At 44.4% G+C, this 12,979-nt stretch overlaps 1 protein-coding gene across 1 annotated transcript in view; it reads left to right on the top strand.

Moving 5' to 3' along the window:
• The window catches only part of GALNT15 (polypeptide N-acetylgalactosaminyltransferase 15), a 38,638-nt gene extending 30,305 nt beyond the window's left edge, over positions 1-8,333 (top strand). The window contains exons 6-10 of the mRNA XM_024747999.1: positions 357-551; positions 1,286-1,417; positions 1,784-1,888; positions 5,258-5,401; positions 7,998-8,333. Coding sequence (XP_024603767.1) covers positions 357-551; positions 1,286-1,417; positions 1,784-1,888; positions 5,258-5,401; positions 7,998-8,144 — 723 coding nt within the window. The 3' untranslated portion in view covers positions 8,145-8,333. The remainder of the gene's footprint in view (positions 1-356; positions 552-1,285; positions 1,418-1,783; positions 1,889-5,257; positions 5,402-7,997) is intronic.
• The last annotated feature ends 4,646 nt before the right edge of the window (positions 8,334-12,979 follow it).

Here is a 12,979-nt window from a genome sequence, read left to right as displayed (position 1 = left end):
GTATACCCTTTTCCCCGAGGAAGCAGCCTTGGGAGAATCCAGGCACTAACGGCATGGCTGCATCCTCTAAGTGCTGAATCTGGTCACGTGTTTCAGTAGGGGTAGGGAACCACAGGTAGTGGCAAGGGTGCGAGCCTCTCACACCACGAGTCCTGACCCAGGACAACCGCCCTCATTCTCCCCACCTTGTCCCTCCCTAGCCCAGAACCCTCAGATCTGGAAACTCTGCTCCATCCTGAGAACAAGAAGCATCTTTCTCTCTTGTGCTCATGATTTCTGGTGCATTTTGCCAGCCCCTCACACCCCACGTTGCTGGAGAGGAGTACGGAGGTGTTGATCTTCTCCTTTCACTGCAGACCTGGCTCTGTAGGGGCTCCGTCGAAATCCTTCCCTGCTCTCGAGTGGGGCATGTCTACCGAAATCAGGATGGCCACTCCCCTTTTGACTGGGAGGCCACCCTGCGGAACAAGGTTCGCATTGCTGAGACCTGGCTGGGTGCGTTCAAAGAAACCTTCTACAGGCACAGCCCGGAGGCCTTCTCCTTGAGCAAGGTAAGGGGAGAGCCCGGCAGGGTCTTCTGTGCCCACTCAGGGCCACCAGGTGGAGGCTGTGCAGGACCACCTGCCCTCCCGCCTGGAAGGGCAGATAGAAGTTTCTGGCTAGTACTTCCATGAGTGGCCCCTGTCAAGTGGCTCCTCTACCTGGTGGGGTTGTCCTCTGTCTCTTCCAGCATCTCTCAGGGGCATCATGGCCTGGAACCCCCTGATGTCTGTAGGGGTTCTGTCATCACATCTAAGGGGTGTGATCCTTCATCCCGTGGCCGGAGGAGAGGCTGGGTGAGGAGTGAGCACTGCAGTGGGTCTCCAAGGGCCCTTTCATCCCAGGCAAAGTGCTCAAGACTGTGAAATTACCTAAGATGTGAAACAAATATAACATTGATTTACAATGTTGTGTAAAATTACCCAAGATGTGAAACAAATATAAGTATTTTTTACTATAAAAAATAAACATAAAGGACATCCCCAAAAAGGCACAGAAACATAAACATTTTAAACATTTAATGAAATGTCTGCAAACAGTGCATTTTCACCTGGTCCACTACCACTCAGTGCCATTCTGATGGCGTGACACGTAAATGCTATTTAATGTGGGACGTGGTTCACAGTGATGCTTGCTGTCCCCCTCCTTCAGCTTGCTCCCAGACACCTCTGTGCTTCCCAGCACATGAACTGTGATGTAAAACCAGCTTTCTCCGTCCTGCCACCTGTGACTCTCTCCTCCCCAGGCTGGCAAGCCGGACTGCACTGAACGCCAGCAGCTGCAAAGGAGGCTGGGCTGTCGGACCTTCCACTGGTTTCTGGCCAACATCTATCCCGAGCTCTACCCATCCGAACGCAGGCCCAGGTTCTCTGGAAAGGCAAGTCATGATAAAAACAAAGTGCAGAGAGAGAGGAAGAGAAGGGGTTCGGTGGTCTCCCAGGATAGGAGCTGAAGTTCAGATGCTCTTCCATGACCCTGGCCACCCAGTCCCAGCTCAGCAGGGCCTCCTTGCCGGGGGTGGCTGGGCTGCCCCGTAACCCGCCCCAGGGCCCCTTCACCAGGACAGGTGCTGTCACCTCCTTCAGGAAGCCTGTCCTTAGGGTCACTGGCTTCAGCTTGACCTCGATCATTTTTATGATCCGAGCACGGGACCTGAGCTACACTGCAGAGTGAAGGAGTGGCTGACAGAGGGCATCTTTGCAGCAGAGGGTGGGATTCACTTCTGTGTGAACGTTGCTTACAGCTCCACAACACCGGACTTGGCTTCTGTGCAGACTGCCTGGCAGAAGGGGACGTCCTGGGCTGTGCCATGATGCTAGCTCCTTGCAGTGACAGCCAGCAGCAGCAGGTGGGCAGTCAGTGTTCTCAGACCTGCAAGAGGTCTTTGCTGGGATGGCCCTCCCTTCCCTTTGGGGCATCTCCTTTCAGTGGTCCCATGTCCCTTGACTGTGCATGGTCCCCCACTCTGACGACCCATTCCCCAACCTGCCCCAGCCCCAAGCCCAAATGTGGACCCATCAGAGAATATGAGCATCTGAGCTCGAGGGACATGGCGAGGCTGTTTAGCCAATGTCTTCATCTGACAGATGAGGAAACTGAGGCTTGGAGAGTGGGTAGCCCAGGGGCTTCAAACTCAGGTGTGTCTCCAGGGTTTAAGTGGATAAAGGGAATAAACATGGGGAGCTGGGCGGAGGCTGTTGTCACAGAGGAGCGCCTGCCCCAGCCTCAGTAAATGTCTTTTGTTTTGTATGAAAGCGGATCCAGTATTACAAGATCATCCAAAAATTTAAAAGACACTGGAAATCCAGAGTTTACGGAAAAGATCCCCATTTTTTTCTTTTTCTTTTTTTTTTTAATCGAAGTATAGTTGATTTACAATGTTGTGTTAGTTTCTGGTGTACAGCACAGTGATTCAGTTATACATATATAAATATATATAAAATCTTTCTCAGATTCTTTTACATTATACCTTATTACTGGATATTGAATATAGTTCCCTGTGCTATACAGTTGGACCTTGTTGATTATCTATTTTATATATAGTAGCTTGTATCTGCTAATCCCAAACTCGTAATTTATCCCTCCCCCCTTTTCCCCTTTGGTAACCATAAGTTTGTTTTCTATGTCTGAGTCTGTTTCTGTTCTGTAAATATCCTAAGTGAAGTAAGTCAGACAGAGAAAGACAAATATCCTAAGATATCTCTTATATGTGGAATCTAAAAAATGATACAAATGAACTTATTTACAAAATGGAAAAGCTTCCCATTTAAAGTAAAAATCTATAATCAGAGGTCAAAGAAAACCTGTGTGCAGGTAAATTTCCACCAGGTCACCTTTCTGAAACATATGGACCAGCACAAGATCATTAGCCAACTAGAACCAGAGATGGAGAAAGTGGGTCACCGAGCGGGCACTATAGGCACAGAAACACTGAGGAATCGAGGGGACCCTGGAGAATGTTCCCCATTTGCAGCAGTGCCTCAAACCCATAGCTCGTGACTGTGTTCCTAAGACTCCAGGCTTCTGACGCTGAGTCCTGCCCAGAGTAGATATGCTGTGTCTTTCGGGCATTTAATGGGGATCTACGGGGGCCAATACTTCTGGGCCAGAGGGGGAACTTTAGGGCATCACAGGAGCCTGGGGGGTGTGTGTGTGTGTGAAGTGGGGAGAGGGCTGGATCTGGGTAGACAAGGCTCATGGCCTCTGGTGACCCTCTGCCTCACTTGCCAGAGGAGACCTTACACACAGATGGGGTCATCGGGTTTCAGAGCTGTGGCCTCATTCGGAATGTTTCCCACACACAGAGCAATGTGGTTTGTGAAACTCCTTCCACAGGGAGAAAGGCTTCCACTGCATGGTCAGGAGGAAGGCAGAGGATGCAAACGCCCCTGGGGATGGGAGGGAAAGAGCACATGAGCTCTCCCGTGGCGCACTGGCGACCAACTCCACGGATTTCCCGGGGCCTCACTCTGCAGCATGGCTGGACCCTTCGGTACCGAGGAAGGGCGGGGTTGCCCTGTGACAACAAAAGTTTATGGCCCAAAGGGCGATACTGAAAGTGACTGGCAGGCACTGACCACAGGGAGAGTCTCTCCTTGAGCCAGAGGTCCTGCTCTTGGGTACCTATGGCCAGAAGGGACCTGAATCAGGTCTGAAATCCACACTGAGTCAGGGGACGAATCTAGAACTCACACCTGGCACAGGAGGACAGAGAGAAAGCTCTGTGATGGTGGAAATAGCTCACCTGCTAGCTGTGTGACATCAGGCAGGCCTCTTAACCTCTCTGAGTCTTGGTTTCCTCATCTGCAACTGGGGATAATGGTGCAAAAAGAATGTTAGCTTTTGGATTTATTTATTTATTTACATTCTTGGTGGGGAGGTGGGGATTAGCAAGGGCTTCTGTATCCAGAAAAATTGTGAACTTGCTAAGCTGAAAGCACCATATACCATATAAAAAAGAAGAAACACCCTCTTTTATGCAGAAGTAACTATGTTTATAACAAAAGGAAATCTCCAGGGCCCCGAATCCAGAGGCAACTGAAATAGAGTCATAGGGCCATGGCCAAGCTCTCCTGCAGGGTGAAGGGGACAGTTTCTGTCAAACCTCAGGAACCCAGAGGCGTTGGTTCCAAGCAGGAGATAGTGACGAAAGCCCATCTTCAGCCCATGACAGATGAGGGGTTGGAAATGGGACACCCATACAAAGCCAGCTTTGACCTTCACAGAGTAACCTATCTGTGAAAACCAGGACTAGAAAAGACTACCTACTGCCACCGGAAGATGACAAGGAAGCAGGTCTGTAGACAGGTCTTTGCGTCCGAGAAAATGACTCTTCCCTGAAAATTTTTAACCACAAGCTTGTGTCCAACGTGGGTTTAGGGTTCAAATTTATAGGAACTGTGTTGTCTGGGAATCCTCAGGTGGGACTGTCTACCTAACTTGTTGGGCTCAGTGCAAATGAAGATGGTGAGACCTATCACTCAACAATTATTAAGAATTCCTAGACAGTATCAGCATTAAACCAAATATATTAGACCAAGAACATTAAACCCTTCTAAGTATGAGGCCCCTGCAGTTACACAGGTCACATGCCCATGAAGCCAACCCCGTCTCCCAGCCACAAAGTTAGCGTAAAAATTAGTTCAGGCTGCATTTAGCAGGAACAAACGGAAAATGGCTTTATCAGGATGTGTTTCCAACCTGGGCCCACGAGCTTCCCGCAGCTAAAGCCCCTCTGCAAAGGAATGCATGATCCAGTCCTACGGAACCCAGGAGGAAATGCAAACCATGAGCGAGAGTCAGCAGATACAAAAGACAGAAGGAAAATCACTTGCAGGGCCAGCACAGACGTCTCCAGAAAGAGATCCACTTGGGCCTCGGGAGTTTCCTCATCTGCCCTTCCAACTGTACCCTCACAAAACACACAGCATCCTTTATGGCCTCACCTATGATACAGTAAATAGAATAATGGAGGAACTTTCCAGAATGTATAAATATGAATGCAAAAGTAGATGGAATGTGGAGATTTCAGAGGCCAGGGCTAGTCCGGCATCATATCTGTGGACTTGACTATGAGATAGGGTCTTGCTGACCTCAGTAGAATCTGAAGGTTGCCCCCAGACCTCAGCCCTATTGCAGTGAGCTCTCCTTCCTTTACCTCCAGCTTTGGAGAGGATCTCCTTCTAGCTGTGCTAACAGCCATTTCCCTCTGTCCCAGCACCTGGATCACATGGGCAGGAAGGAGATCCACTATGGCAGCCCCCAGCACCTGTGCTTTGATGTCAGGCGAGAGCAGGTGATTCTGCAGAACTGCACCAAGGGAGGCCCTGACATCCATCGTCAGCACTGGGACTACCAGGAGGTAAGTAACCCAGCTAGGAAGGATTCAGCGGGGCGGCTGGCTGGTGCGTGTCTCAGGCACTTCCAAGAGGTCAAGTATTACCATACAAGCCTGTGTCCCTGCTGTTGAACTGAGTAACTTGGCACTAAGGCCTCAGGGGGAGGTGAAGCCAACCTTGCAGCAAAGTTAACCACCAGCATCTTGAAATGTACTGATTTGCCAGGTTTCTGTATAGCTCTGGTCTTGATATGGTGGAGAGAGGAGACAGCCTCTTTTTAAAGTTTATTAGCTTAGGTCACAAGTAGGACCATGGAGCGTGTTACAGAAGCAGTCAACCACGTTGGTGGTGTGGTTTTAGGGGCAATGGAAAGGCCTGCCTCCTGTTCCACAACCAGATAGATGAGGATGTAGATCGTTCTTTCTTCCTTTGCAAATTCCACTCTGAGCATTTCATCAGTTTAGTAAGGCTTTGATTCCCATGACTCCAGAGAGAAGCTTGAGATCCTTTCCAGAGGTTATGCATCAATAAAGAGGAAATAGGAGGAGTGTAAGTATTAGGAAATAGGAGGAGTGTAAGTATTTAGGGAGAGTGAGCCGTTTACAGGATTGGGATTGGAAGGTGACAGTATCAACAATAACTGTCCATACATAGTTTTTCCTTCACCTCAAATCCCTTCTGAAATGAGTTAGGGTACAAGTATACAAACAAACAGATTAATACACACATCTTTCAAACATGCCTTTCTTCAACTTTTGCTTGGGAATAAGGGGGTGGGGATTAAATAACTAAGCAGAGCTCCATGCATCGGTACTCTTAAAGCAGGCTGTGAAAGAGGAAAATCGTATAGTGTAAAACTTAAGCTGAGCTCATGATAAACAGTTGAGAACAAAGCTCTTGGGGCTTTGGTGACAAGTGAACCTAGGCCTCAGGGGGCCCACACATGCTCAAAGAATTCTTAGAAACCAAGTTAAGGCCCTTTATGAATGATCATAAAGGATCATTCTAAGCAAGTCCTCTGGATAAGATAGATTTAGAAACAGCATTTTAAAATAATATGTAAAAGATTAGTGACTAAGATACACCCAGCATCTTTCAGGCATTAAAAAATAAGGCTTTAAAAAAGTATTCTCATTCAGCCATAAAAAGGAACAAGATACTGTTCATAGCAGCAGTATTCACAATAGCCAATAGGTGGAAGCAACCCAAGGGTCCAGTGATTGATGAATGAATAAACAAAATGTGCTATATACATACAATGGACTATTTTCCCACCTTAAGAAAGAAGGAAATCCTGTCATTTGCTTCAACATGGATGAAGCTTGAGGACATTATGCTAAGTGAAATAAGCCAGTCACAAAAAGACAAATACTGTATGATTAAACTTATATGACATATATAGAGAAGTCATATTCATACAAACAGAAAATAGAATGGTGGTTACCAGGCACGAGGGGAAGTGAGGAGAGGGAAGTTGTTGTTTAATGGGTATAGAGTTTGTTTTGAATGAAGAAAAAGTTCTTCATTCAAAAAAGGAGATCTGTTTCACAACAAAGTGAATATACTTAACATTACTAAATTTTACACTTAAAAATGGTTAAGGTAGAAAGTTTTATGTTACATATTTTTACCACTACAAAGAAAGAAAGAAAGAAAGAAATTAGGTACTATTTTGTGCTACAACATGGATGAAACTTGAAAATACCATGCAAAGTGAAAGAAGCCAGTCACAAAAGGCCATATATTATATGATTCCATTTATATGAAATGTCAAGAAGAGACAAATCCATAAACACAGAAACTAGATTAATGATTTCCAGTGGCTGGAAGGAAGCAGGAATGGGAAGTGACTGCTAATGGATAGTACATTTCTTTTTACAGTGATGAAATTTTCTGCAATTAGATAGAGGTGATGGTTGCATATACTTTGTGAATATACTAAAATCTGCTGAGTTGTATTTAGGGCATGTGAATTATATCTCTAAATAAATAGATGAACATTAGCAGCACTGTTGGTTAAGGTTGTTTAACTTTTCATAGAGAAATTGATTTTTTTCTTGAAAAGGGGATGGCTCCATTCAGTATTAAGTTTGGTAGATTTTGGGCAGGAAGCAGCTATGGTCTTCCAAACATGGCTGACTCAGGCCTTCAGTGTATCCTTAAAGTCTTACTGTATACTGCAGCCTGGTGGCAGCAGTACTAAATTGCAGGATTAACAGAGGGCAGAGATTAAATTAAATCCTTTTGAAAGAAGATATTTACAAGTACAGTGATAACAGTGAATGTCAACAGTACAGTATAATGATTGAACATGATCTTTACACTGGCATTTTACTAGCCAGAACTCTCCAAGAAATGGCATAATTACCCAACCACAATAATAATAATTGAATTAATGACCCCAAGGCTCTGTATGATATTTAAATTTTAGGGTTACCTAAATTATATTATATAGTAACCAAAATACTCCAATTCCTTACCAAGCCAGTTCATATCACCTTTATTATTCTCTTAATGATTAGCACAAATCTTAGAAATCTCCTTCTTTGCTGACTGATTGTGGGGGACCAACTCATTTTCTTTTTTTTTTTTTTTTTTCCTTTTCTTCTCTCTTTTCAGAATGGAATGATTGTTCACATTCTTTCTGGGAAATGCATAGAAGCTGTGATGCAGGAAAACAATAAAGATTTGTATTTACGTGAGTGTGATGGAAAAGCCAGCCAGCTGTGGCGATTTGACAATGTCAGCACCGTGGATGAACAATGAATGCTACCAACAGAAGGAAAAGAGAAATGTGACCATAGAGGTTCAACTCAAGGGAACAACAGGAGTACGTGCATATCATGAAGGAGACCCTTTGTATTTGTGCAGTGGTGATAGTAGAAACAAAAGCTCCACAAATGAATATGGGAAGTCTTTCCTTCCCGTACCTTACTTCATTGACCACTGGCTGTTTTAGAAAAAGAAACACATGGACCCATTGTCTCAATGTCTTCATCACTGGTAGATGATCATTACATGGTACATAAGATTCTTGGTTTTTTTTTTTTCCATTGAGCAGTAAATAATTGCTTTTATCTCTGACTAAGGAAAGAGGCCTGGCAACACCTTCAGGATACACAATTCTGATTGATCAATTTATTTCAAATGGCCTTATCTTGGATTGTCTGGTCACCAGCCATGAAAATTAAAGCGTGAAGAAAGTGCAAAGTCCTGACATCCAAAAAACATTGCAATAGGCTTATGAGGACAAATTTCACGTTCATTGGTTGAGACATAGCTCAGAGGAAGGAAGGGAAGTAAGCTACTGAGAGAAAATAGGGTTGGAGAGAGCTTTGACCCAATTCTTCAGCTCAGCCTAGTAGCCGAAAAGAGTCAGTGGACCTGGAATAAGATGTTCTCATGTTACTGAGAATTTCTTCAGAACTTTCTATCTCCATTCACCCTGCCCTTGCTGTTCTCTATCTAGATTAACCACAATCGGATTCTCATGCAATATTCTTTTCTTTAATCATTGGTGTTGGGTCAGCTTAGATTGAGCACTCCCACTAACAGAAGTGTGTACAGTTGAGAAACTCTCCTGATGCCCTGTTACAGGGTTTGCACTGATTGAATCAGAATGAGTAACATTTGCAAAAAGGCAAACCTCCCTGGGAGGGAAATGCCGGCGTCTGAGCCAAAATTCTTATGAGAGGAACTAGAGGTGGATGTTAATGTCCATGAAAGGGCTGTCTCTGAGCTGGTAGGAAATGTCTGGGACCCTCAAGTATGCCCACACCTGAACATTCAGTCATAGAAGAACACATCTCCATCAGGGCAGAGCCCATGCTAGCAAAAGCTGAACGGCCCTCTTGTTGTGACTTGGCCCACCCAGTTGGGCTGTAAGAGTTGCTGAGTGGGGGTGGTTCTATGATTGAGAAGACATGATTCTGGGTGGGGGACCCCGACACCCAAGGAGATGGGAAGAACCCCCAAGCGAACCAGTAGTATGTGGGGGGACTGAAGGGGAAGGAGAAGTGGATGCTAGACAGGACCGGCACCCTTGAAGGGTGGCTGAGAGGGGGGAGGGGTTCCCACTCCTGGAGGGACCTCAGGGGCTCAGATCAGGGGCCCAGCATTTCCCCTACCCAATCGGCCGGGGAAATCTGCTGGGCTCTTGGGCTGGGTCCTATGCCCTCAGAGGTCCCCTCTGGGCTGAGTTGGTCCTGGGGACATAGGAGCAAGGCCGGGAGAGAACAGGAGAGGCAGACAGGAGGGACCCTTCAGGACCAGAGGAGTAGGAAAGGAGCAGAGAGGGTTTGCCCCACCCACTCAGGTACAGGGAGCCTGCTGAGCTCCCAGGCCAGTCTCCCAACCTCCAAAGTCCCCTCTGGGTGTGTGGGTCCTGGGGGCATAGGAGGGAGGCTGGGGAGATCAGGAGAGGCAGGCGGGAGGAGCCCTCTGGGACCGGAGGAGTGGTAGAGGAGTGGAGGGCGTTTGCCCCGCCCACTCAAGCCCAGGAAACCTGCTGGGTTCCCAGGTGAGGTCCCCCACCCTCTGAGACCAGAGGCAGGGGCACACCTGGGCCCTTCTGTTGAACCTAAGTCCCACCCACCACACCCCATCCCCGCCTTTGCCAGCCCCATGGATCCTGAGCATAGGCCCCACTCACTGCTCAAACCTCACCCCTGCTCAGGCCCTGCCCTCCACAGCCAAGGCCTTTTCCACCTTTTCTTTTTTCTCTTCCTCTTTTTTACTATTGTGGTTCTGTTTTACTATCCAGTTGTTGTTTCATCTATATTTTTATTTTTAGTCTAGGAAACTAACACAGCTGTTAGTTTCCTAGTCTAATTTTATTTTTTACTTTGTTATGGTTCTCCTTTTTTTAACCACCCCACGCAGCTTGCAGGATCTTGGTTCATGAGCCAGGGGTCAGGCCAAAGCTCCTGCGGTGGGAGCTCCAAGTCCAAACCACTGGACTAACAGAGAACCTCAGAATCCAGGGAATATTCATTGGAGTGAGGTCCTTATCTCAGCACCAGGACCCAACTCTACCCAACAGCCTATAAACTCCAGTGTTGGAAGCCTCAGGCCAAACAACCAGTAAGACAGGAGCACAACCCCACTCATAAGAAAAGAAAAAAAAAATGAGATGGGAAAAAAATATGTCACAGATGAAAGAACAAGGTAAAAATCTACAAGACCAAAAAAAAATGAAGAGGAAATAGTCAATCTACCGGAAAAGAATTCAGAGTACTGATGGGAAAAGATGATCCAGAATCTCTTTGGAGTGAGGTCCTTATCTCAGCACCAGGACCCAACTCTACCCAACAGCCTATAAACTCCAGTGTTGGAAGCCTCAGGCCAAACAACCAGTAAGACAGGAGCACAACCCCACTCATAAGAAAAGAAAAAAAAAATGAGATGGGAAAAAAATATGTCACAGATGAAAGAACAAGGTAAAAATCTACAAGACCAAAAAAAATGAAGAGGAAATAGTCAATCTACCTGAAAAAGAATTCAGAGTACTGATGGAAAAGATGATCCAGAATCTCAGAAATAGAATGGAGGCACAGATTGAGAAAATAGAAGAAATATTTAACAAAGATCTAGAAGAACTAAAGAACAAACAGAGATGAACAGTACAATAACTGAAATGAAAAATACACTAGAAGGAATCAATAACAGAATAACTGAGGCAGAAGAATGAATAAGTGAGCTGGAAGACAAAATGGTGGAAATAACTGCTGAGGAGCAGAATAAAGAAAAAAGACTGAAAAGAATTGAAGACAATCTCAGAGACCATTGGGACTACACTAAATGCACCAACATTCGAATAATAGGGGTCCCAGAGGAAGAAGAGAAAAACAAAGGGTCTGAGAAAATATTTGAAGAGATTATAGTCAACAACTTCCTTAACATGGGAAAGGAAATAGTCACCCAAGTCCAGGAAGCTCAGAGAGTCCCATACAGGATAAAACCTAGGAGAAATACACAAAGACACATATTAATCAAACTAACAAAAATTAAATTCAAAGAAATAATATTAAAAGCAGCAAGGGAAAAACAAAAAATAACGTACAAAGGAATCCCCATAAGGTTATCACCTGACTTTTCAGCAGAAAATCTGCAGGCCAGAAGGGAGTGGCAGGATATACTTAAAGTGATGAAAGAGAAAAACCTACAACCAACACTACTCTACCCAGCAGGGATCTCATTCAGATTCAATGGAGAAATCAAAAGCATTTCAGACCAGCAAAAGCTAAGAGAATTCAGCACCACCAAACCAGCTTTACAACAAATGTTAAAGAAATTTCTCTAGGTGGGAAACACAAGAGGAGAAAAAGACCCACAAAAACATACCCCAGACAATTAAGAAAATGGTAATAGGAACATACATATCAATAATAGCCTGGAATGTAAATGGATTAAATGCCCCAGCCAAAAGACACAGACTGGCTGAATGGATACAAAAATAAGACCCATATATATGCTGTCTATAAGAGACCCACTTCAGACCTAGGGACACATACGACTGAAAGTGAAGGGATAGAAAAAGATATTCCATGCAAATGGAAATCAAAAGAAAGCTGGAGTAGCAATACTCGTATCAGATAAAATAGACTTTAAAATAAAGACTGCTACAAGAGATAAAGAAGGACAAGAGATAAAGAAGGACACTACATAATGATCAAGGGATCGATCCAAGAAGATATAACAATTATAAATGTTTATAGACCCAACATAGGAGCACTTCAGTACATGAGGCATGCTAACAACCATGAAAGGGGAAATCGACAGTAACACAATAATAGTGGGGGACTTTAACATCCCACTTACACCAATGGACAGATCATCCAAAGAGAAAATAAATAAGGAAACACAAGCTTTAAATGACACAATAGACCAATTACATTTAATTGATATTTATGCAACATTCCACCCAAAAGTGGCAGAATACACTTCTTTCTTTTCAAGTGCACATGGAACATTCTCCAGGATAGATCACATCTTGGGTCACAAATCAAGCCTCAGAAAATTTAAGAAAATTGAAATCATATCAAGCAGCTTTTCTGAACACAACGCTCTGAGATTAGAAATCAATTACAGGAAAAAAACCTGTAAAAACCACAAGTACATGGAGGCTAACAGTGCACTACTAAATAACCAAGAGATCACTGAAGAAAGCAAAGAAGAAATTTAAAAAACCATAGAAACTAATGACAATGAAAACACAACAACCCAAAATCTATGGGATGCAGTAAAAGCAGTTCTAAGACAGAAGTTTATAGCAATTCAACCTCACCTCAAGAAACAAGAAAAATCTTAAATAAACAATCTAACTGTACACCTAAAGCAACTAGAGAAAGAAGAGTAAAGAAAACCCAAAGTCAGTAGAAGGAAAGAAATCATAAATATCAGAGCAGAAATAAATGAAATAGAATATGAAGAAAACAATAGCAAAGATCAATAAATCTAAAAGCTGGTTCTTTGAGAAGATAAAAAAAATTGATAAACCCTTAGCCAGGCTCATCAAGAAAAAAACGGAGAGGACACAAATCAATAAAATTGGAAATGAAAAAGGAGAAATCACAACTGACACCACAGAAATACAAAGGATT

Source organism: Neophocaena asiaeorientalis, unplaced genomic scaffold (assembly GCF_003031525.2).
Source record: "Neophocaena asiaeorientalis asiaeorientalis breed wild unplaced genomic scaffold, Neophocaena_asiaeorientalis_V1.1 scaffold33, whole genome shotgun sequence".
Lineage (NCBI taxonomy): Eukaryota > Metazoa > Chordata > Mammalia > Artiodactyla > Phocoenidae > Neophocaena > Neophocaena asiaeorientalis.
This window is presented reverse-complemented; position numbering and strand designations above follow the sequence as displayed.